This window comes from Lissotriton vulgaris, chromosome 12, assembly GCF_964263255.1.
Source record: "Lissotriton vulgaris chromosome 12, aLisVul1.2, whole genome shotgun sequence".
Taxonomy (NCBI): Eukaryota; Metazoa; Chordata; class Amphibia; order Caudata; family Salamandridae; genus Lissotriton; species Lissotriton vulgaris.
In genome coordinates this window covers 460,187,770-460,211,048 of record NC_141700.1, presented here as the reverse complement: position 1 = coordinate 460,211,048, position 23,279 = coordinate 460,187,770, and the positions used below count along the sequence as shown (strand labels likewise).

The 23,279-nt window shown below is 43.9% G+C and overlaps 1 protein-coding gene across 2 annotated transcripts in view; it reads right to left on the bottom strand.

The window, feature by feature from the left end:
- The window catches only part of LOC147676775 (zinc finger protein 777-like), a 623,696-nt gene that overhangs the window by 456,932 nt on the left and 143,485 nt on the right, over positions 1 to 23,279 (bottom strand). For both annotated transcript variants that reach the window (XM_086945208.1, XM_086945209.1), the window contains exon 2: positions 15,189 to 15,315. In XM_086945208.1, the coding sequence (XP_086801334.1) occupies positions 15,189 to 15,315 (127 nt within the window). The remainder of the gene's footprint in view (positions 1 to 15,188; positions 15,316 to 23,279) is intronic.

Sequence of the window (23,279 nt, the reverse complement as noted above, 5' to 3'; positions counted from 1 at the left end):
ATATTTCTGATTTTGATAAGTGGTGTGGTTCATGAAGAAAAGGTGGGTTCATGGAGTTTTCAGATGCATACCATTAAGCATTGTGATAGGGATTTTTTTTGGTTCACATTTGCTTGAAGTGGTTAACTTTGTAAAGACGTATGGAACTGGGTAAGTAAGTTCATGGGGCTGCACCTGGCCTGTGGCAGCTTCAAGAGATGGCTCGCCCATTCTGAGCCTGTTGTCGGCTGTAGAATATGCTGATTATGCATTGGGTCCAGTTTGCTGTGGGGGAGCAAACATCTGCATTTGGGTTCCATTTCATAGCAGAGGTGTGTGTGTGTGTGGCCCCTTGGGACAACAGTTTAGGATTGTAACTTTTTATTAGTTTCAGAGGAGAAGGTGGGATAGGAAACATCAGCACTCGCCTACATCCAGTGGCCGGCAAGGAATACGCAGTAGCATTTTTAAGTTCAAATTACAGTACCCTGCACCTATATCCACTGGCCGGTGCGGTATGCTTAAAAACAAGCAAAAGATAAGGGGGGGGGGGGGGGGGAGAGAAAAGGGGAAGGGAAACATACTTCAATGTCACTTCCAACATGGAACTGAAAAGAAAGAAAGAAACAACATGTCTTGTCAATCCCTTTGCTGCGCCACACTCTGAAGCCTAAAGACGCTGACAGGTCTCTGCTCCGCCTCTTCTGCCTATAAAGCAGGCTCTCCACCGCGGTTCTCCTGCTGGTCCACCTGCTGCCTCCATGTGTGTGTCTCCGCACCCTGTTCTGCTTCCCCGACCAACATCCCATCCCCGTCCTTTTCACAGCATCCCTTTGCTTTCTAACTTTCATGTCCACTTGAGCATTCTGCTCCCTCTCTCTACCCCATTATCCATCCAATTTAATTTGGTCTCTAATCCAGTCTCACCCTACTGCTTCTGTGTACGGCTGCCTGAGCTCTCATGTCACGTGATACATCCCGATGCCCAGGCTTTTTCACCGTCATCATTTTGAATTCCGTTATGGGGCTTGCAGTTTCGCTGTCTTTATTTTTAGGTGAGAGCTATAACTTAACCTGTTGGCTTGCAAATTGGGGTGAAGTCGTAGATTTAAGAGGGTGGCCCCATTACATTTTTAGATGAAGATGATGCAAGTTTGCCAAAAAAAGATCGTATTGAAGTCAATGGAGGCATGTTGCTTTGTGAGAGGGTGTAAAAGGGGGACACCCCAAATTGACGAGTCTGTTACACTACAAGTATATACTCCCAAGTAAGCAAACAGTACTTGTGAAATTCTAGTGCAGCGAGACTAATTTTTAAATATATAGTTCTACATACTTAAAAGCATTTGATAATTCATAAAGGAGATTTACGAAAGTAAGCAGGAGAAATTAGTTCATCCTTTAAATGTCGTTGGTGTTGAAAGAAGTTTTAAGGGGAAAAAAAGGAAAATAACACAATTTTCTGCTTTAAAAAGTTGTGAGTCTCTACTCTTTGCAGCCTCAATTGAGAGTGTTGGCCTCTATAGGTTTAAAAAAGTGTTGACCATTTCCAAAGCTTGAGGAGTTTTCGGTGAATTATGGGGCAATCAGATGTTACTGGGGGGTGTTCGTGGTGGGGACTGTTGACTGCCAAAAGTGTCTCATGGTCACTGCTTCGATTTCACTGCAATTGGTTCACAGTATCAGTCCTTTGGTTCTTTCCACTTTCCAAGCGCAGCAAAGGTGGGCAGTAAAGTTGTATTCTAGGAGTTGAGAGTAGTATATGACAGAAAGAAGTAAGTATACACATTGAATGCAATGTGCAGTAGAGGTTAATCTATTAAAAATAATAGGTTTTTTTTGCACTTTGGAAAGTAGAGCATGTTAAAGTGAATGCCACAAAAACAAAAGGTACTAGCATTTTCTAGTGGTAAGATATAACCTAAAAACTGTCATAGTCGCAATGTATGAGATGTTTAAAAGAAAATAGCATATTGTCCTGTGTTCAGACATTGTCCTTTGGTAATGGATTTAGGTAACATTGGATAGTCTGAGGAGCCCCCGGATATCCAGTACTTTACTTTATAAATCACACACATCTTAGTTAATGGGATTAGACTGCTAAGCAAAATAAAACAATGCATCAATCCTTCTAAGGTATTTTCTCTGCAGCGTTGGATGCAAGTAGAAGCAACAAAGAGGTTTTCAGCCCAGGTTCCCAAAACTCTGAGAAAGTAGTCCAAAACGTGACTAATTCGAACCATCCGGATTGGACATGGGTATCCTACTCAAGTTAAAAAAAAGTTAGTTGAAATGGTTGCTTAAGCCTTGATGTCCAGTTTAAACGGAGATTGATGGTCCTATAGTTTGTGTTCAGGGCACTGGCGGCAGTTAAATGGGGAAGAGAACAGATATCTGAAGTTCTATTTTCTTTCAGTTCCACGAGTATCTAGCACATAAATGTTTTTTCCCCGCAAAGAGCACACGTTTTAGTTATGCAGGTTTAAGTATTATTGAAGGAAGGCACAGTATAACCACCTCCTTTAGAGGTAGCGGAAATCGCCCATATATTTTTCTTGCGCAAAAGAAGATTTTATAGTTATGGCTAACGATTAACCTTACATCATCTAAACCTTTGGGTTCTGTAGAGACATCTCAATTTTAGGGTTTACATCTTAACGCCATGTTTCCTCCCTAATTATTACATTTGAAGGCTGTTTATCCTATATAGTCAATTTGCCCATGGAACAGAAAGTAGCTTATGTTTAAATGGAAATGAATAACTTGGGACATTCTCTCCCCCCCCCCCCCCCCCTTCCCTACCACAGTCACCTCTCTACAACCATGAAGCCAGTAGTAGGATTCTTCAATGCAAGCGAGGTAGAGATAATTACTGTTCTCCATTATTATTATTCATTCCATTTGGGCGATACCAATTTTTACATAGTTTCGGGTTTGTGTGGTTCCGGGCCAACACAGAAAAATAATGTGGACTTCTCTTGGAAAAAAAATGTTTGCATTTTGTATGAGTTGTATTAGATTCGCTCTGGCTGTCAATGGCTTCTGTGTTTCAAATTAGTTTCTAGACGTTTGGATGTTACTTCACAAATAGAATGTTTGCTTCATTAGGAGGGATGTTTTCAGCTTCCATTCAAGCAAGTTTCTCAGAACTCCTTCCTTACAGCGTACTGAAAAAAAAGATTTGAAGCCCTGCCTCAGAACAGGACACTCAGCTGTTTAAAGTCCAGGCATTTGTGAGAAGTTGCAAAAAAGGAACACATGTTGTGGCTTAAGGTTTTATAGTTTCATTCGAGTAGAACAATTATTGGTTTACATGGAGTCAACACAAAAAGCATTGGGATAGCCAATAGGTCTCGCCTTTGGGACCTTACAAGTGTTTAGTTATGCAGCACAATATCCTTGGTGCAACAACATCAACTGTTGCATGGCTAAGCACTTATAAGGTCCCAAAGGCGAGACCTATTGGCTATGCCAATGCTGGTTTTAGTAAATCCCACAGCCCGGCCTCTTCAGCTCTGCTCTGGCTCAGAAAGTGGCAGGCAGCTGGACAGGGAAGGGCGACAGTTTATGGGTTTCTACAAAGCCAGCCTGTTGTTTTACCGGTGTGCTATTTATGCAGCTAGTGGGGGCCAATATTATTATTGGGGGCCAGGCTGATCACATTTCCTGCTTGTTTACTGTAGAATTTTATGTTTTGCTGACATGATTTCCTTTTATTTTACCAATGATGTTGGTCGAATAAAGATATTCAGATCGAAATTTATTCGGAACTGAAGCAAGAAGCACAAGACTTTAAGCACAGTACTTGTCACTGCTCTCATACGTGGCCTGACTCAGCGAGGTCACAACAATCTCTTGCCCTTAGACTACTCTGATGTCATTAGTTGAGCAAAATCGGCTAGCGGCCATGTTTTCCACGAATGCAATTTATATAATACTAGCAGCCCGTCCCAACGTTGTCCGGGTATGAATTGCTGCCGGACAGTAGTATATTGTTTTGTAGGATTTCGTTTTGATAGCATTTCTTGTCTTTGACAGGCCTGTGAAATGCTCCGATTCACAGTGCACTGGTGATGCACTTAAGAGTGCGCGTTCAGTAGTGTGTGAACTTGAGTTTCCCTACTTTATTTTTCCTTGCAATATAATATAGCGCAATAGGATATAATATAGCATGGTAGGCATGGGGAGACAAAGCGATTTGCCTGGAATCACAGGATGTTGAGCTGATGCTGAAATTCGAACGTAGCTCCCCAGCTCTAAAGTTCGCAATTCTAGAACTGGTGGCGGGAGGTGTGTCTAAAAGTGTATGTCGGTGCTGGCCATCAATGAGAGAGATCTGTGCATTTTTCAAATCGGAGGTGAAAAAATATGAGTATGTTGCTGGAGATGTGGGCCGCCATGCCACCAATGTACTTACCGGGGGAGGGTAAATACCCATTATTCCGCAACTTTCTTTCCGCATACCATCACTCCGCATACTTTCTTTACGAACGTACCATGACTCCGCAATGCCATTATAACGCATGGCATTACATTTTATATGCTTTTACCACGCATACATTTACAATGAAATTCGTTGTAAAAGCTTGAATTGTAAAAGCATGTTTTTTTTATGTTTGGATAAGGTAAGTATGGGTATAGGGGTATATGTTTTGGGGTACTGAGGTATATATTTTGGGGTGTTTGGATACTTTAAGGGTTCAGATATAGTTTTGGGTTATGGGGTACATGGGTAGTTTTAGGGTTTAGGGATAAGTTTGGGTTTTGGGGTACAGGGGTATTTTTAGGGTTCAGGGCTAGGGTTGGGTTTTGGGGTATAGGAATATTTTAGGGTTCAGGGGTAGGTTTGGGTTTTGGAGTACAGGGGTATTTTAAGGGTTCAGGGCTAGGTTTGGGTTTTGGGGTACTGTGGTATTTTTAGGGTTCAGGGCTAGGTTTGGGTTTTGGGGTACAGGGGTATTTTAGGGTTCAGGGGTAGGTTTGGGTTTTGGGGTACAGGGTTATTTTTACGGTTCAGGGCTAGGTTTGGGTTTCGGGGTACAGGGGTATTTTAAGGGTTCAGTGTTATGTTTGGGTTTTGGGGTACAGGGGTATTTTAGGGTTCAGTGGTAGGTTTGGGTTTTGGGATACAGGGGTATTTTCTAGAGTTCAGGGGTAGGTTTGAGTTTTGGGGTACAGGGGTATTTTAGGGTTCAGGGGTAGGTTTAGGTTTTGGGGTACAGGGGTATTTTTAGGGTTCTGGGCTAGGTTTGGGTTTTGGGGTACATGGGTATTTTTAGGGTTCAGGGGTAGGTTTGGGTTTTGAGGTACAGGGGTATTTATAGGGTTCAGGGCTAGGTTTGGGTTTTGGGGTACAGGGGTATTTTTTGGGTTTAGGGATAGGTTTGGGTTTTGGGGTACAGGGTATATTTATAGGGTTAAGATGGGTTAGTGTTTAAGGGTGTTGGGGTATTTTAAGGAGTAAGGATGGGCTAGGATTATGGGGTGCAGGGGTATTTAAAGGGAGAAGGGTGGACACCCAGAGCTGGAATGTACAGAACCTGGGAAGAAAAAACAATGAAATATTGGGCACAACACTTGCTTTTTTTCCCCGTAATCCCACGCCCCGCACACGCACCCACGCCCCCAGCACACGCCCACAGCACACAATATGAGACATGGCATGAAGGGCGGAACGTACCACATGCCCCCAGCGTTTATCACGCCCCCAGCACATGCCCACAGCACAACGCAGACACTCCCACAAAGGACTACTTTGCTGGCACGGTTTTTGTACCTTTTAAATGTATATGGTGGGCGTCTGCATAGCCTATGTCCTTCTGCTGCAACTGCCCTTTCTAACGCTGTATTGGGTGTTTTGATTGGTGCTGTGGTTCCTGAGATTACGCGCCTCAAAGGTTTCGACTCTCTCTTTATTATATTAGTATAGATTATTGTTTCTGAATTAATCTGGCATTTACTAGATTATACTTCTATCTTCTGCTTTTCATTCATTCGTCGAGGTTGCATGGTCGTTCTCACTGTCTTTTCACCAGTCTGATAGTGAACCTTTATAAAATGACATTAAAAGCGAGAGGCGCCAAAGTTCTGCACGTTCAAGCACAATCGATGAAATACATTGCTTTCATCAAAAGCCAAAGCACCGAGAGAGGAGCACGTAAACCCTCTCAAAGATTACTTTAATTGATCCCAGGTGGTATTTTATCAAAGGGTTGGACTCAACTCTGTCATGTAAAGGACTTTCCACTAATTATATTTTAAAGGGAAATTGAGTTAACAAGGTCATTATTGTGAGCGAGCATTGTGACTGAAGGATTTAATTGTATATTTTATGTCCATAGATTCAAATCACAGATGACTGCCTTTTGGCGCATTCTGTAACTTATTTGATTTATTAAATGTTAACCAAAATAACAGTTCTCTTCTCCTCATTCACCTAAGTACAGAACGGCTTGTTTATTAAAAAGAAACTTGCATTTACTGCACAATGTTGGTTTTCGTCTTTTATCAATCTTTCCACCTTAACTCAATGCACTCTTATTATTTGGTAAAAGTGTTTTTCCCCATCACTTCACTACTACACAAATCCCAAAAATGTTCAACTAGTTTGTTCTTAAACCTTAACATGTAGGATTATTCTGTTGCCTCTCACAGCAGAAATTAGATTTGCCTTTTAGTCTTAGACAGGGTCGCAGACCTGAGAGCTCACCCCTGCCGGCGGTCTAGGATCTGCTGGCCATTACTGAAAATGTCAGGCGCCTTCTTGCAGTGCACTTACACTGTGGAGTTAAGATCCGCAAGCTGCAAGTACAGTTTATTGAGCGGTGTTAGGAATTAGACAAATTGCAGCAAATATGGTTACCTGGTGTGAGAAGTTGGCCTGGTATATGATGCTCACTAGTTCTAGTGATCACCTTGTACCATGCCAAGCCACCCTTATGATGATTGGTTGTCAGTCAACCTTATAGACCAGCTATCCTAGTAGCGAGGACAAAGCAGTCTTAGGCTAAACTCTGTAAAGGCAAGTGAAGCATGCTGTTTTACCATACACAATCCCCTTGAATACCAAATGAAAGGACACCACACAGATATATATTGAAAATATATATATATTTATTTACTACAAAATCCCCTATACTCTTTATGAGCACAGAAGCAAATGCGTTAAAACAAAACACAGTTTAAATATACAAAAGTTGCACAATATGGATGAGCCCTAGGGGCCACCTAAACCATATAGTAAAATAGTGGTATAAGAACCACCTAGCTTAAAGGGAGTAGGCCTAGGGCCTGGGGAATCACTGGAGCTGTTCTGGACTAACAGTGAAGAAGTTCGGGAAAGGCCCGCGGGACTCGGGTGCAGTGCGGAAAGTGCACGCATATACCAATGTTAAGTCAATGGTGCGTAAAAGTTACAAAGTTAGTTATTAAGGAACCTTCCGAGTGACCTAGAGGAATGAAACTTTGGACACAGACACTAGAGGTGTGTACCAGTGTAGGAACACCGGCGTTGCTGAGTTACCTCACCCACAGGAAGCAGGTGCACAGGTGCGAAGTAGTGACGGGTTTCGTCACACAGGTCGATGGTGCTTGGAGCTGAAGATGCTGCAAGCGGCTCGATGTGAAGAGTTCTGGTGGATCCAAGGGTGGATCTGAAGTGGTGAAGACCTGAAAGCAGAGGGGACAATGTTCAAAGTCACTAGCCAGTGACTACCGTGGAACCAGGATGGAACCAGGCGATGTCGGGTGCAAACAGGCGATGAGGTGAAGCTTCTCTCTGCAACCACGTGGACATGAAGAGGTCGAGGACGTCCAGGAGTCGATCACGAGCTGTCCCAAGAAGGCTCGAGCTGATGGCGGTGTCGGCAACTTGATCGGAGCAAACAGGCCTTGGCTAATGCAAGCCACGCAGGAAGTGAAAAAGGCTTATCACTCGGACCAGCAAGGTCAGAGCGGGTGCTCCTTTTTACAGGAGCGAGGGCAAGTCTGGAGCAGCCAGACCCGCAATGTAGTTTGTAGGTTTCATCGCCAAGATGGCCGCTGACCACGTGGCAAGTGGCCGGGATGGCGCGTCGAGTGGCACGATGCAAAAGGGCCCCACGCAGATCGTGGAGATGCTGGGGGGCTGATCTTCGGTGCAAGGGCTGCTCGGTTGTGGGGCTTCTCAATCCCCAAAGCACAGCATCGAGGGTGCCTCGGGTGCTGCGCAGTCAGCTTTTCGGGGGTCTTCCGAGATGTCCGGTCCCACGTTTCTCGGTGCCTCCACGGGTCCCTTCTTTGCAAGGACTGTGGATCGGGCGGTGAGAAGTCTGGGAGTCTGCGTCTCGTCAGGCCCTGGGCTCGGGCTCCGGCAGGAGGCGGCGGCAAAGCAGACGTAGAGTTGCTGGATGGTGCCTGTGTTCACAGGGTGGCCACTCCTAGGCCACAAGGGAGATGCTCTTCAGTCTTCTGTGCAGCAGAATGTCGAAGTCCGGCGTCTTCTTAGTTTTAAGTTGATTTCAGGATGATCTGAGGTGCTATGGCACCGCTCCCACTCTTATTCTCAATCTGAGGGGTGGATCACCTGCTAGGTCCCTCCTCTGGGTGGGACCAGGAAGGGGGGCGGTTACACCCCCTTTCCTTTGTCCAGCTCCTCGCCAGGCCTGGGTCTGGAAAGTCCCAGGACCGGTTTGGACTGGCTTATGCACGAGGACACCTTGTGTGCCCCGGGCATGTCTGATTCTATTCAGCCCTGTCCTACCCAATACACAAAATCCTGTCTGGGGTGGTTCTCGCACCTCCCACGGCAGGAAACCCTTTGTCCAAGCCTCCCTCGCTGGAAGGACTCCCAGCAGCAGGAGGTCAGACTTGTGTCTGTGGTGGCAGCATCCATTTTGTGATGCTGAGGCTCAGGTTAACTTTAACCGGGGTTAAGGCTATGTACATGTCGTGTCCCTCTAGAAGGGTGGAATGCTATCCCCGTCGACAGAACTGTTGAGGGGAAAGTATTCCAAATCGTATGACACCTTACTCGACATGTTTTGATAAAGCCAAACCAAAGTTAGCATATAACCGCGAGGATTATAATGCACTTAAGAGTATATGGTATAGCAATATCCCGGAACAGCTAAGGGAGTTGTTCCAGACAGCTGCAGACAGGCTCAGCTCATGCTAGAACACCATCTCACATGAAACCACGCACTCTGCTCCCAGGATTGCAGGGGCCTTCCATAGGAATGGGCTTATAGGTTAACATGTGTCCAGTTAAGGTTAGATATAGGGCTACTATACCTAAGCAAGAGGTGATTACACCAACTTACCCCAGCTGAGTGATCAGCCAGTTGTGTCAAAATATGGAGGCCAGGCCAGGGGTGGCACAATACCTGCTGAAGACCCTGGTAGGCCTTGGCTACACCTATGCCCTGGGTACCTATGGTACACTGTTACAGGGGCCTATAAGGTGAACCAGTTCCAATTGTGTATGCACCTAAGGTACATGGAGTCCATTTTAAGGAGAGAGCAATCAGCCTGGGGCCCTGAATAGCAGGATCCCAGGCCAACTATGTCAAAAACCAGCTAAACACCAGGCAAAAAGTTTGGGGGTAACCATAGTCAGATATTAACCTTCCTACACCTGGGTTGTTACACTGTATATTGTGTGACAGCTACAGGAAGAGAACAGTTCAGAAACTGCATGTTCTTTTGTGGCTCACAAAACACAGGAAAAACTCAGAAGAACCTTTGCAGTCTGTCCTGAGTTTCTCTTTTTCGTCTTACCTCCATTCCACACAGTTTACCGAGTAGGGGGGAAGGTTTAGTAGTATGAAAAGGGGAACCACAAAGATGCCAGGAACGAGGTCTTAGACAAGATTTCTTTAACCCAAGCACTTTCTTTTTAGGTCGAGCCTGGGCAGCCCATGTGCTGCTCTGCGAGGCATGCTGTATTCAGGTATGGACTTGAAGCTCTGCACATTCTCCACCCATCTTTTCAATTGGCTCCTAGTACTGTCCTTTCTAAATAGTTGCTTCTGATTCATTAATAGGCTTGCTAGTCGTCCTACCTTAGTAACGCCTATTCTGCATTTGTAACCCTCTATGAGGACTGGACTATTTACTTATGTTGTTACACAGTCTGTTTTAGCTACAGTCTGTGAGCACTATTTTCTTCAATGTCTTTAATTTAGCTGCTTTTGCAGGCATGGCAGGCTCTGACTAACGCACCCTATTTTCATGACAGAGCTGCGCCCAATCATGGATGCTGCTCCTTATCTTTCAAAAATGCTCCCTGCACTCGCTATGCTGCTTAACAAATGCTTTTTATTTTTAAAAGCGCCCCATAACCCTCTTTTACTTAAATGGTGGCTACCCCTTTCTTTAGACGAGCCACATCTTAAAGAAAGGGGTGTGGCCGACATTAACTTGACAACAAATTATATTTTTTTGTAAAGGCGCCCCATACCGCCCTTTCACTTGGATGGTGACGGCACACCTTTCTTTACATGAACCATGTCTAAAGAAAGTTGAGAGGCCGCTGTTAGAAATGGGATTTCTGGTTGGCTAGGGCTTGCGCCTAAGCCAAGCAGAAACCGCCACTCTAGTCAGGGCAAGGGAGTTACACGCTGAAGATAACTCCTGCTCACCCCCTAGGTAGCTTGGCATGAGCAGTCAGGCTTATCCCAGAGGCAATGTGTAAAGTGTTTGCGCAACACATTCACACAGCAGCAACACACCAGGCACGCCACAAAAGAAACTCCACACAGGCTATATATAAAAATAGCCTTTGTATTATCCAAACCACATTAGAATAGAATCACACAATATGCACTGTGACAACTGGCACTAGGCAATATTTACAGGGGATTATATACATATGACAGGGCCGGGCCACTGTAAGAACCATCACAAGCACATATAGTAAATGTAGAACACAACCAGTAATTACTGGCAACACACTGTGCTCAGCATTATATCCTGCAACATTAATCATATTATGCACTCAGTATCACATTAGGCGTAAAACACATTCTGTGACAACCTCACCAGCATAAACACATTATGCAATAATCTCATAAGCAGAAATCACATTATGCTATAACCTCCTAAACATAAACATCAGAGGTATACATCATGGTGCATAAAACACATTTAGCATATTATCACCTATGTCAGTTTAGGGGCCTGGCGCCCTACCAACCCAACTGACCCCCTGGCCAACTGGCCTTCTCAGAGGACTTGAATGCCCTATGTGTCAAATGTCAGGGCGGCCTCCACTTTCTATTTCACAGAATCCAAAAGGGCACAATTGCGCTGGCCTAAACATTGCAGCTGCCACTAATTGCTGTGCAGCTGTGAAGATACTGGGGGCACTGGCACTCATTGTGCCCTCTGGGTCCCCAATGGGACTCTCGCCACAAACGTGCCCAATCGTTGCAGCTGCCCTCTATCAGGCGGGGCAGCTGTGAAAAATGGACTGAGCTCCACTCTGGGACTCTTAAAACAAATATGCCCACCGTTGCAGCTGCCTGCGCTCTCGCAGGGCAGCTGCGATCTGCAGTGGAAACATGGGCACCACTGTGCCTCTGGACCCCCCTAAGAATAAATTATGGCCAACTTTGCAGGTGCCCGCTACGGCGGTGCAGCTGTGAATAAACAAAGAGGCCCTGCTCTGGGGCTCTCTAAACAAATCTGCCCCCATCGTTGGAGCGGCCCGCTCTCTTGTGGGACCGCTCAGTCACCGGGACTCCTCTAGTGGGGCTGGCGGTATGAAAAAGAAAATAGCCCCTTCGTTGGAGCGGCCCGCTCTCTAGCAGGTCCGCTCAGAACTAGGCACTGGCAATGTGCCATCCGGCAGCCTCACTCACCGGGGTTCAGGTGCAGGTCCCAGGCACCGCAATATGCCTCTGCGGGATGGCGCTCACCGGGACCTCTCTTCAGCGGTCCCGCACTACCGAGGAGCCAGCGAGGCTCTGGACGATTCCTGCGGCGGGCGGGACTACCTCTCGCTGCTCCGCCCAACTTCAGGCAACTTTGCCTGACTTTCGTGTCGCGTCAGTGATATGCGGGTGGGCTCCCGTTTAAATTAAAGATAATGGGGTGGGCACCTGCGACAACAGGCACATAAGTGGGGTGGGGACCCGCCTTAAAATACAAGCATAAAGTGGGGTAGGTTCCCGCTCAATCCCAGCATTTCGGGGGAATCCCTACGCTGGGGATTCCCTCAGAGGCAATGTGCAGCTCGGCGTTGAGAAGCTCCAGAGCTCCTGGGCCCCCAGCAGAAGCAAGCCCTGACAAGTCCAGGAACAGCACAACATCATGGGGTCACAGCTCCTATATTTATATGGTATATTCCTCTTTGTCTGCAGGTCAGGGTTGGGGGAACCATCAAAAACGTGTTATGGGGGGAATTAGAGCACTCTGTTTACCAGGCTCCTCTTCCCCTTAGTCAAGTGGGGGCCCGGTGATCAGACACACCACAGGGGGCAGAACCAGCATTGTACAGGGCAGGCACAATCCTATTCAAGGTCAGGGGACTATTCCTCCCACTACTCCAAATGTAGATGTCCTATTCAGCCTAGTGCTGACTCACCCTGCCCCTGATGGAGCCATACACACCTCCCAGCCCCTGTCACTCAAAAGCCAGACATGCAATTCACATCAGACAAATAGCACACAGAAATGCCAACTTCTAAAAGTGGCATTTCTAAAATAGTTATAATAAATCCGCGTACACCATTGCACAGCATTTATTTTTACCATTCCAAATATACTAAACTTGACCAAGCTGCTCCTCTCATATCAGGAATAACCACTGAAACAATTTTTAGGGAACCCCAATGCATTCCTAGGGGAGGGCAGCCCCACAATAGTGAGAAACCAAAATGGCTGTCACTACTAGGACATGTTACGCCCTTAAGGTACATGTCCTATATTTTACCTACAATGCACCCTGCCCATAGGGCTAGGTAGGGCTACCTTACGGGTGACTGACTAGTAAAGGGGGGGGGTCAAAGACATGGCACACACTTTAGGTGCCACGTCACAGCCGCAGTAACACTGTGCGCAAAGGCCCTGCAATGGGAGAGGCCTGAAATAGGTTTGAAAGCCTACTTTGGTGGGTGTCGCAATCAGCGCTGCAAGCCCACCAGTAGCATTTAATCTACTAGCACTGGGTATGTGTGATATCACTTAACAAAGGACTGGCAGGTAAATTAACTAGGCCAAACAGGTGTAGACCAATCTTACCATAAGTAACACAGAGAGCACATGCACTTTACACTGGACAGCAGTGCTAAAGTGCCCAGAGTCCTAAACCCACCAACACCATGTCAGAAAAAAGGCTAAGGGAAGGGCAAAAGGTTAAGGCATGACCCTGCAAAAAGGGCCAAGTCCAACAGCCACCATTAAAGTCAAAATGTGGCATGGGACACTTTTGCCAAAACAAAAAAACAGTTGTTTCACAACTTAAACAAATACTTTTTTGTGTAAAAGCGCCCCATTCCGCACCTTCACTTTAACGATGGCCGAGCAACTGTCTTTAGACGCAGGTCGTCGAAAGAATGGGCTGTAGCCAAAATTAAAGGAAAAGCTCGGTATAGGGCGCTTTTACAAACAAGCATTTGGAATGCAATGGGTCTCGCATTAGCAAGAGTTTAAGCTACTAGCATTGTAAATGACAATGCCCTTTATTTATTTTTTAAAAACCAACACATAAATAAAAGGCATTGGCATTTGCAATGCCAATAGCTAAAACTACCGTAAATGCGAGACCTATTGCATTGCAAATGCTTGTTTCATTAAATGTTAACAGATTGAAGAATCAATTTTTAATGTTAACGCTGACTGTCCTAGGATACGCAATTGTAGCAGACCTGCATTTACCTATGCCGAAGAAAAGGTCTTATTGGCCAGAACTGCAATTGGCCTGCAGTGACTATTAGATCAGTTCTGTGCTTTTATGAACAGCCTGAACTTGATGGGCCACCAAACAAAAACACCTATAATCGTCTATGGATCCAGAAATAAGAAAAATAAGGTCTTTAATGTAAACAACATGAAAATTAGCAAGGTCTCTTTGATGATAGATTCAATTGGGGTACTTTGAAAACTGGAAGGGTAGTCGCCTGGGCAAGGCGTACAGAGGCGGTTCTTTGTTTCACAACCAGAATGGGCAGCAAGCTTATCACAGAACTAATAACAATCTATAAGGCTAAATGCTGCCCAGGTGCCATATATGGGCCTTTTTAGACCAACGGGGGACGGAGAAGGTTGAAAATGGCCTTATAAAAATATTGCTGGCCGTATACAAATCCACTAGCAATTACATATGCCACACTGAAATTGGGTTAGGGTGAATAAATAATGCTGTGAAGTTACAATCTCTTCTGCTATGGCTGAAAATATGCACTAAGAAGGGAACCTCAAGGAATCCATCGATTTCAGACGAATGTTTAAAACTGGAAAAGGCCTAAAAATACCCTGGATCTTATAAATTCTGTAATTGGCTGGATCTAAGCAAACTGTTTTAGAATCCGGGTTCCTTTTCTGCTACATTTTCTGGATCATTGAGTAAATCTTTGTTGAGCAAAATGTGTGGAAGAAAAAATTGCTTATTTTACTTTTGCACAAACAGTCTAATTTTAGACAATGAAAGGCTGCCATGGAGTATTTACAGACAATGCAAACTGTGAGGATATGCTTTTTAACTGCAACTTTTATACAGCTTGCCAGATGCATTAGATCTGCAATTTTATCATGAAATGTCACATTTTTGTGACACATGTTAGTTCAATGATTCTTTATATGTAATGACAAATTTTATGCATATTGTGTAATGCATTTGTATTATTTTACACTGCTTTGTTATGGACACTGGATGACCGAATTAAGAATAAAGATTGAAAGAGACACAAAGATGCTGAGTTGGTGCACAAAAAATAATAGAAAACCTCAGCAAAAACCAACATAATGAGAAGCCAATCTATTTTACTGAATTAGACCAATACTCCTATGCTTAAAATATTTCACAATCGTATTTATAGCCTGATGTTACAACCTGTGATAGAAATGATGAGCTAAGTCTCTCAATTGAACACAAATATTGTTAAAAAGCCATGAAGTGTGTCAAGACTTTCCTTCTGGATATGTCCAGGCATTGAATGATACTCTGGTCTACTAACGTGAGCCTGAAACCATGTCATCCCTTTGACATCTTTCAATGAATGCAATCTTACCAAGTGAGATCAAGGCCCGCTGAATTTCTTCCATCACATTGTTGTAAAGTTCCTTCTGCCACTCATGCAAAAGCTTCCACTCCTCTTCGGAGAAACGGGCAGCCACATCAAGGAAAGTAACCCCCGCCTGAAAGAAAAAAAATGTACGTGACACACAGCGACATCCGGTTGTGCTATTTTGTAACACATCTGAAATGTATCATAGTTTGTCTCTTTTTCTCTCCTCCTGTCTTATGCCGCTCTGTAACTCTCCTGTTTTATCAATTACGGTCATCATTAGCAGAGCACATGCATCTATTGTTACAAAGGCCCGTGGGTGGCAGGAGCACACGGGCCACCATCTAACAGGGAGTGATTCTGTTTTCACATATTAGTATATTGAGACATGTAGAGGAGTACATCCCACTTGACTAAAAATCAGTGTGTGTGTGTGTGTGTGTGGAGGGGGGAGGGGGGGGGGGGGTGTCCAAGAAAGGAATTACATTATTATAAAAAATATGATTTGGACACATTTTATTTGACAAGGTTCCCCTTATAAAATGAGTGCTATTGATGGAGCAAGAATTTGCACATTACGCGACTTGCTTGTATTCATGAACCTCGAATAACGTTAACGTCATAACCAACATGTTTGTCTTATTAATATTGCACTTATACACTACACGGGGGTATCCCAGTGACGCTTGCCTATGTGTCTACTAATCCTGACTACGCTTGCATATTAAATGATCGCTGCTTTGCGGGATTCTAGTCTGCGCATGCGTCGGTCATACCCATGTGAAGTGACGCACTCGCAGTTCTGGAGGGAACTTGTCGCTCATGCGCAGTACTGCTAAAGATGGCCGCTTTGTTTCTCACATGCTCTTCGCTTGCACTGCTGCTTTAGCACAGCTGTTCGTCCTGCTTAACTCCTAATGCTATAGTTATTATAAAGTAAGGGGTGTAGTATAGCCAATCATGGTATAGAGTGTATTAATTTTTTCTGTGTTTCTAAATTGTTTTCGCTTACTTTTCATGTAACATTCTCCGGGGGCCTGGGAGAGAGGTGCTACTCCATCTTTGAAGCCCGTGTGGTACCAATCACGTGATAGGGGACAAGAGAGTCATGTCGCAGTGGAACTCAGCCAGCTGGCTGCCGAAGCTAAGATGCTCCTGGGAACCTGAACCATGCCCCTGCGAGGAATGGCCGATTCGTACCTACATTTGTTACAATTGTAATGTTTTCCTGTGTACTCTATTGTTCTCTTAAACTCACATGCCATGGGAACTGGAATGTAAGGGGTGGGTTCAAATATTGAATATTAATCCTGAGAAAGTCTGAAATCCAGGAGGTACCATGACCTAACCACATCCCGTATCCAATCAGAATTTAGGAACCCTTTCACTTGCAACATTTGTGGGTGGTACACTGACCCGAAAACCGTATAACTAGCCTAGGTTTAGCTAGAGATTTGGTCCGACTTGTCCGAATAGCTGACCTGTCACTGACCCAACGAACTCTATAGGTGATTGATACAGAGAGCTGCGGAGCACTCTGTCCGTAATTTCCACAAACTCAGTCGGAGTTTGGAAACCTTAAGTGCTAGCGAAGCACTTTGCTGGGAGATTCGAGAACCCAATCGGGGTTATTGGCAGATTCCTTGCAGAGAGGGAGTAGCGCAGGCGTTGCATCCGAAGCTGCAGGTGTTGGTCGTACCCTTTGGTGAGCCCGGTCCTGATCCAAATCCTGGGGTTATCCTGCCTTGACTGTCCATGAGATGTACCTGCTCGCCTACTGGCATCCTAAGTCCTTGAGGGTCCTTTCCCGCCTTTCCAACTGACCCATGGCCAGGGTTAGTCTCCAATCTCTCCTAGGTAAATATAACCTCTGTGTGGGTGTTTGTCTATCTAAACCTTTTTCTTTCTCCCGTCTTAAATAAAGCATAATTGCCTATGTCCTTTCCCGTCTCTCTATAAAATAGATTTTATGCAAAATTGTCTATTAGCATGTTCCACTTTCTCCCTACCTTTAGTCAAATACATTATTGTTTGCATACATAGTATGTTCCATTCTTACCCTCCCTATAGAAAATAAGCATATCTTGATAGGTTTCGTTTCCTCTGAATCATTAGTATATTTCGAAAGCTTACTATGATTAGTATGTTCCCTTTCTTTACCCGCCTTTAGTGACGTTGTGAAATTCTGATAGACTAAAATAGCGTGTTCCTTATTTTTCCCCTCCCTTTATTCCTCGATTTATAGAGGATTCTTACTTTGATTCATAGCTACACTATATTACTAATCTTAGTCATTGATAGTCTGATCTGTGTAAATTTCATTCTCATGGCATATGATTACTAAGAATAACTAGATAAAGGTGTTGAAAACTTCTTGTGTTTGTGGTTATTATAAAAGTATAAACATTATTCAAATGTACATGGTATTATTTTGGTGATATTTGCCTATCCTCTGATAGCTCCTGATCCATTGAGACCTTGGGTACCTGTAACAAGGATTGGTAAGTCAGGTACCTGGAAATAAATAGTAAGGAACAAGGATTGCTGATAGCAGTGTGTAGGTTACCTGATTAAGTATAGGGAAAATATTATTTTATGGGCCCAAGTGTGCATTATCCGATGACAAAAGTTAGTCGGGTGACCTGCGCGCTCTATCAGTAATTTTCTGGTAGCAGTAGTATGGTTAGGACTAGTTAAGATAGGTTAATTATTGATAAATGTATTAAATAAATTGCTGCTAAAATTTTATTGTTGCTAAAAACCGATCAGAAGTATTGCTTTGAAACGTTATGAAATGTTTTGAAATAATTTTTTTTATATAAAATGCTGCTATATTAAGTGTATATTAACAAATTGTGAGTGTTATATGTCGTCTGGAAATCCCTGGGGGTAGAATAGCGGGTGGTGAGTAGAATCCACTCCGTGGAGAGGCCACTTACTGTGAGGAAAATTAGTGCATGGTTAGGCAGAACTGGAAGCGCTAATTAGGGTTTTCTGTATGCATAGTTGAATAACTGATAGCAACGAGTTCGCTAATGAACCTTCAGTTGTGATATAACCTAGTAAGGGTCACACGAGGAAGGAGTAGTAGGTTCATTGGAGCTGTAGTGATAGCAAAGGAGTTCGCTTGTGAAACTTTAGACTTAGTATATATCCCGGAAAGAGTGGATGAGTCAAAGAAGTAGCAGGTTCTTTAATGCTTGTGTGAAGGGTAGGCAGGAGGGTCTATCCGTAGTGTATGAAAAGTAGACAGAAGAGGTTTACTTGCAGTAAAACAAATCTTTTCTTTATAGACACTCGAGTACAGTGGCGAATGTTATATGTTGTAAACTAAACTGAGCACTTGCACTTTAAGAAAGAAAGCAAGTTTCTGTTACCTTGTGAAGGAGGGAGTCGGTCGCGGAGCTGCGCTGACGTCACTCTGAGCCGCGCTGGTATTGGTCGAAACAGCGGGTGTGTAACGAAGCTGGTATTGTAAAGGAGGGGTGAGTGCCGGAGCGTGAGACCGTGTCTCGCGAACAAGGCCGCGCACCCATTGGTCGAAAACATTTTCAATCACAGTGTTGATTGGTTGTTGAAAAGTTGAAAGACGCGCTAGCATTGGAAAAGGATTGTAAACAAAATACGTAGTTACCACGCAAAACTAGGTTTACGAAGTATATGTGGTATCCAGAATTTTTACCTGATCCGCAACACTTAGGTTTTGGTAAGGATCAGATGCTAAGAGGCAGACCTTACAATATGTATGGAAGCAAGAGAAAAATGACTTTCGCAGACAAAGTCAAGAATTATTTCAAGAAAGATAAACCCATAAAAACTAGAGAAGGTGTAATCATTCCACCACCTAATACTCCCGCATCACTTATGATGTTTGACAAAGGATATCATACCCGTGTATGGTTGGAAATTTGGGTAGAGTATACCAAGGACGACGGAATCTTAGCATTTCCCCTAGATGGTACCTTTAATGATGGAATTTTGTTTAATTTAAGGACTCAAATGAATGACTTACACCCCAGACCAAGATTGACGCAATATGAGGCTTTAGAAGAATGGGAGATTGAGGCCTTGGAGCGAGACAGACCCAGAATGGATAAGGGAATAAGTAAATGGTACCCGAAAATGCAGAGAGAGACCAAAGAGAACATTTAAAACAATGGAGACAGAATATGATGGTCGAGGGACTATTTCCAGTATTTGCTGTAGACGAACCTGTAGGAGGAAAAAACACAGAGAAAACCAGACACCTAATGGCTGCGGGTGATTCAGAAGATGAATACCTGGAGGATTTATTAATGAAAAATCCACCACCATATGATGAGGAGTCTAGGTCTCTGAGTTCGAAAAATCCATTTTTCAGACATCCTAGGGATAGAAGGGCCAGTACAACTGAAGCGACAGGACTAGGTTACAGACCTAGCGGTAATGAGGGATCAAGCATGTCTGATCCGACTATTCCCTGTTATAGACCGATTTGTGGTGAAGGATCAAGTAGGACAGTTTCAACTGCCCCGAGTCTTTACCCTCCTTTAGCTCCACATGTGATACCTGAAACCTCCATGAAAAAGATTTTACAGGAGTGAGAAAAAGCTTTAGAGAAACAGAGAATTGAGCTCATTCAGAAAATAACCCAGCTAAATACAAGTCCTGAAGCTCTGACCATTCCAGTAACCATAGGCCCAGTTGTTCCTCTCTATGGGGATAGACAGGCTAGTCCAAAAACTCCAGTTATTACTCCAGCTTTAATACCACCCCGAAAAGAGCCTTTAATAGTTGACGATCAAGCAAGTGAATGCAAATCTATGATTTCCCTGATGGGTTTGCCTATAAGAGAACCAGAAGGCAGTGCACAGAGAACGAGAACTCAGACTAGTGCAAGAGAAGTCCTGATAGAATCATCTGCAGGTACTCGAAGTGCCACGGTAGTGACTCCAATAGACCGATGGATACGAGAATTGGAAAAGGTAAATCCTCAGCCAAAACCATTAGATATTTACAAATTAAGAATAGAACTGGAAGAACTGATGGCTGGGAATGTAGGACTGGACCGATTGAATACCTTTAGTGAGGATGAGTTATTGTTCATCTGTAAGAGCATTACCAGAAACACCAGAGTGTTCCATGAGAAACTAATGGACACAGCAGCTAATATGGGAATAGATGTTAGCAGATCCAAAGTATTGCAGAAGCCCTACAGAGCAGAATTTTCTGACAAGGATTTAGAAAACATGAATGTGTCAGGGAAAAAGGTGCAGATAAGAGAATTTCTGAATCTGTTACAGAAATGGGGAGACTTAGAAAAATGGAAAGCCAGATGGGCAAAGAAAAAAGAAGACAGTAAGTCCAGACAAGTGACTTCTGAATATGTCCTAAAAGAAGTTGATAAGGCAGAGACTTGTATCCTATGAGAGAAGTGCCAGGTGGGAAATATGTACATGTTCCATGGTCCCGACAAGATATTGTGTCATTTACAAATGATTTCCCAAAATTATGAGAAAAAGCTGTGGAATGGTACAGACAGGTTGAGAGATTTATGAAGGTGCAAAAATGTCTCCTCAAGGACCTAGATGGGAACTTCGACATTGTAGTTTCTGTAGATTTGTGGACAGAATGCAAAATTGCTGTTGATTGGCCAAGTGAGGAGTATGCCAGAGATGCTAGGACAGGAGCCCCCTCAGCGGAGGTGATGAGGAAGTATGACCAGGTCATACTGTATTTAAAAGGGAAGGTGCCCGCTAAAGAAACTGATTGGACCCGCATAGATAGAACTACCCAAAATCGTGATGAAACTGTACATTCATATTATGAGCGACTGTTACAGGTGTTCAAACCGTACAGTGGAATAGATAATATTGAGATGAAGGACATGACCCATTTTATTTATCGGTTTGTGTTAGGGCTAAGACCTGAAATCTCGCAGTGGATTAGAGACAATAAAATCTGTTGGCAAGGAAAACCTACAGATGAGGTCCTGAAATACGCCAAGTATTGTGAAGATGAGATGGAAAATAAACGAAAAGCATTAAAAGAAAAAGTTATGTGGACACAAGTAAAATTAGCAGAACAACAAGAAAAGCAGTTAGGTAAAATTAATAATAATACCCAGAATCAAAGTCCTGGGGGGTGAGGGAAGCCCAGAGTTAAAATGAGCCAAGAGGAAGTCCGGAAGAAATTCCCCTGTCACAGGTGCTGTCAGATAGGGCACTGGAGAGACGAGTGTCCAATGTTGCAGAATGGTAAAATTCCCAATAATGATTTGAATCCACAGGTGCAAAAAGAGGGGCCACGAATGACCCAGCAACAGGTAAAACAGAATCAGTTGCCTCGTGCACCTAGGCCTAACTATAGGAGCAAAGCACAGCAGGGCGAGGAAATAGAGGTATGGGAAGGAAGGGAGGATAGAAATGCAGCAACTTCGCAATTCCTTTTGAATGACACATTCCTCTGTGATGATTCTTACTGACGGTGCCTGAGGGGGGAGGACGAGGAGTGCGTGCTTGGCGCCTCCTTGCCGGTGGACCAGTCAGGGCCATACATTGAAGGAAAGGTTGAAGGGAATGATGTCACCTTTCTGTTGGACACTGGTGCTACCCGTTCTACTGTGAGAACAGCAGATGTTCCTAACCTACCCCTCTCGGGAGAAGCAATCCAAGTAGTGGGTGTTTCTAATCAACTAATTAATACCTCAGTTACAGAACCCATTGAGATCACAATAGGTAACTTCAAAGAAATGCACAGATTTGTTGTCTGTGATTCCAGTCCTGTGAACTTACTAGGACGTGATTTGCTGTGCAAAATGAACTGTACCATCTTTTGCACACCAAAGGGCGTTGAAATCCAAACCCCAGATGAAGACGGAATCTACAAATTAATGTTAATAAGGCCTGACTCAGAGATTAAAAGACTGACCATACAAGACTTACCTGAAGAACTCCAACAGACAGTGAAACCAGAGGTATGGGATTTCACTGGAAAAGATGTAGGATTAATGGCAAATGTAGACCCAATAGCCATAAAAGAAAATGCAGTTTACCCAAATACCAAGCAGTATAAAATGAGTGCAGAAGTAAAAGCAGGGGTTGCCATTGAAATAAAAAGATTATTGGAAGCAAACATCATACAAGAGGTGATGAGCAGTCCTTGTAATTCGCCCATAATTGGAATTAAGAAACCAAGTGGAAAGTACAGGGTAGTGCAGGACCTGCGCAAGGTAAACAAAATTGTCGTTCCTTGCTGTCCTATTGTGCCAAACCCTGCAGTGATTTTGTACCAAATCCTATGGAATGCTGGATGGTTTACCGTCATCGACTTATGTCACGCATTCTTTTCAATCCCATTGCATCCAAACAGCAAATTTCTTTTCTCATTTGAATTTGACAGTCATATTTACGTCTGGAATCGTGTTCCTCAGGGGTACACGGAGAGTCCTTCAATTTTCAATCAGATTCAGAAAAAATGCCTTGAATCCTTGGTCCTACCTGGAGAATCAGTTTTGGTCCAATACATAGACGACCTTTTGGTGGCGTCTAAAAGTCGGAAAGACTGTGTCACTGATACCATTGCCTTATTGAATCATTTAGGTGAAGGGGGACATAAAGTATCACCAGACAAATTACAGTTCTGTACCAATTCAGTGAAATATCTGGGGCACCAGATAGAAAAAGTTATCAGGAAGGTTACCACAGAGAGAATTAGAATAATTCGAAACATGGAACTACCAAACACTCAGAAAGAAATCAGAATGTTCCTCGGAGTTGTAGGATACTGCAGACAGTGGATCGTGGGATTTGCAGTCCTAGCAAAACCATTAATAAAAATGACAAAGAAAGGAGCAAAAGACCCAGTGGAGTGGGATGATGAAAGCATGACATCTTTTGTGAAATTTTAAGACTGTCTATGTACAGCTCCCGCATTGGGAATGCCTGACTATTCTAAAGACTTTGCCCTGTCTTGTGACACACGAGACAATTGTGCACTTTCAGTTCTAACTCAAATTCATGGTTTGACTAGACGTCCAGTGGCATACTTTTCTGCTACCTTGGATCCAGTGGCTGCTGGATTGCCTGGATGTCTGAAAGCAGTGGCTGCAACTTG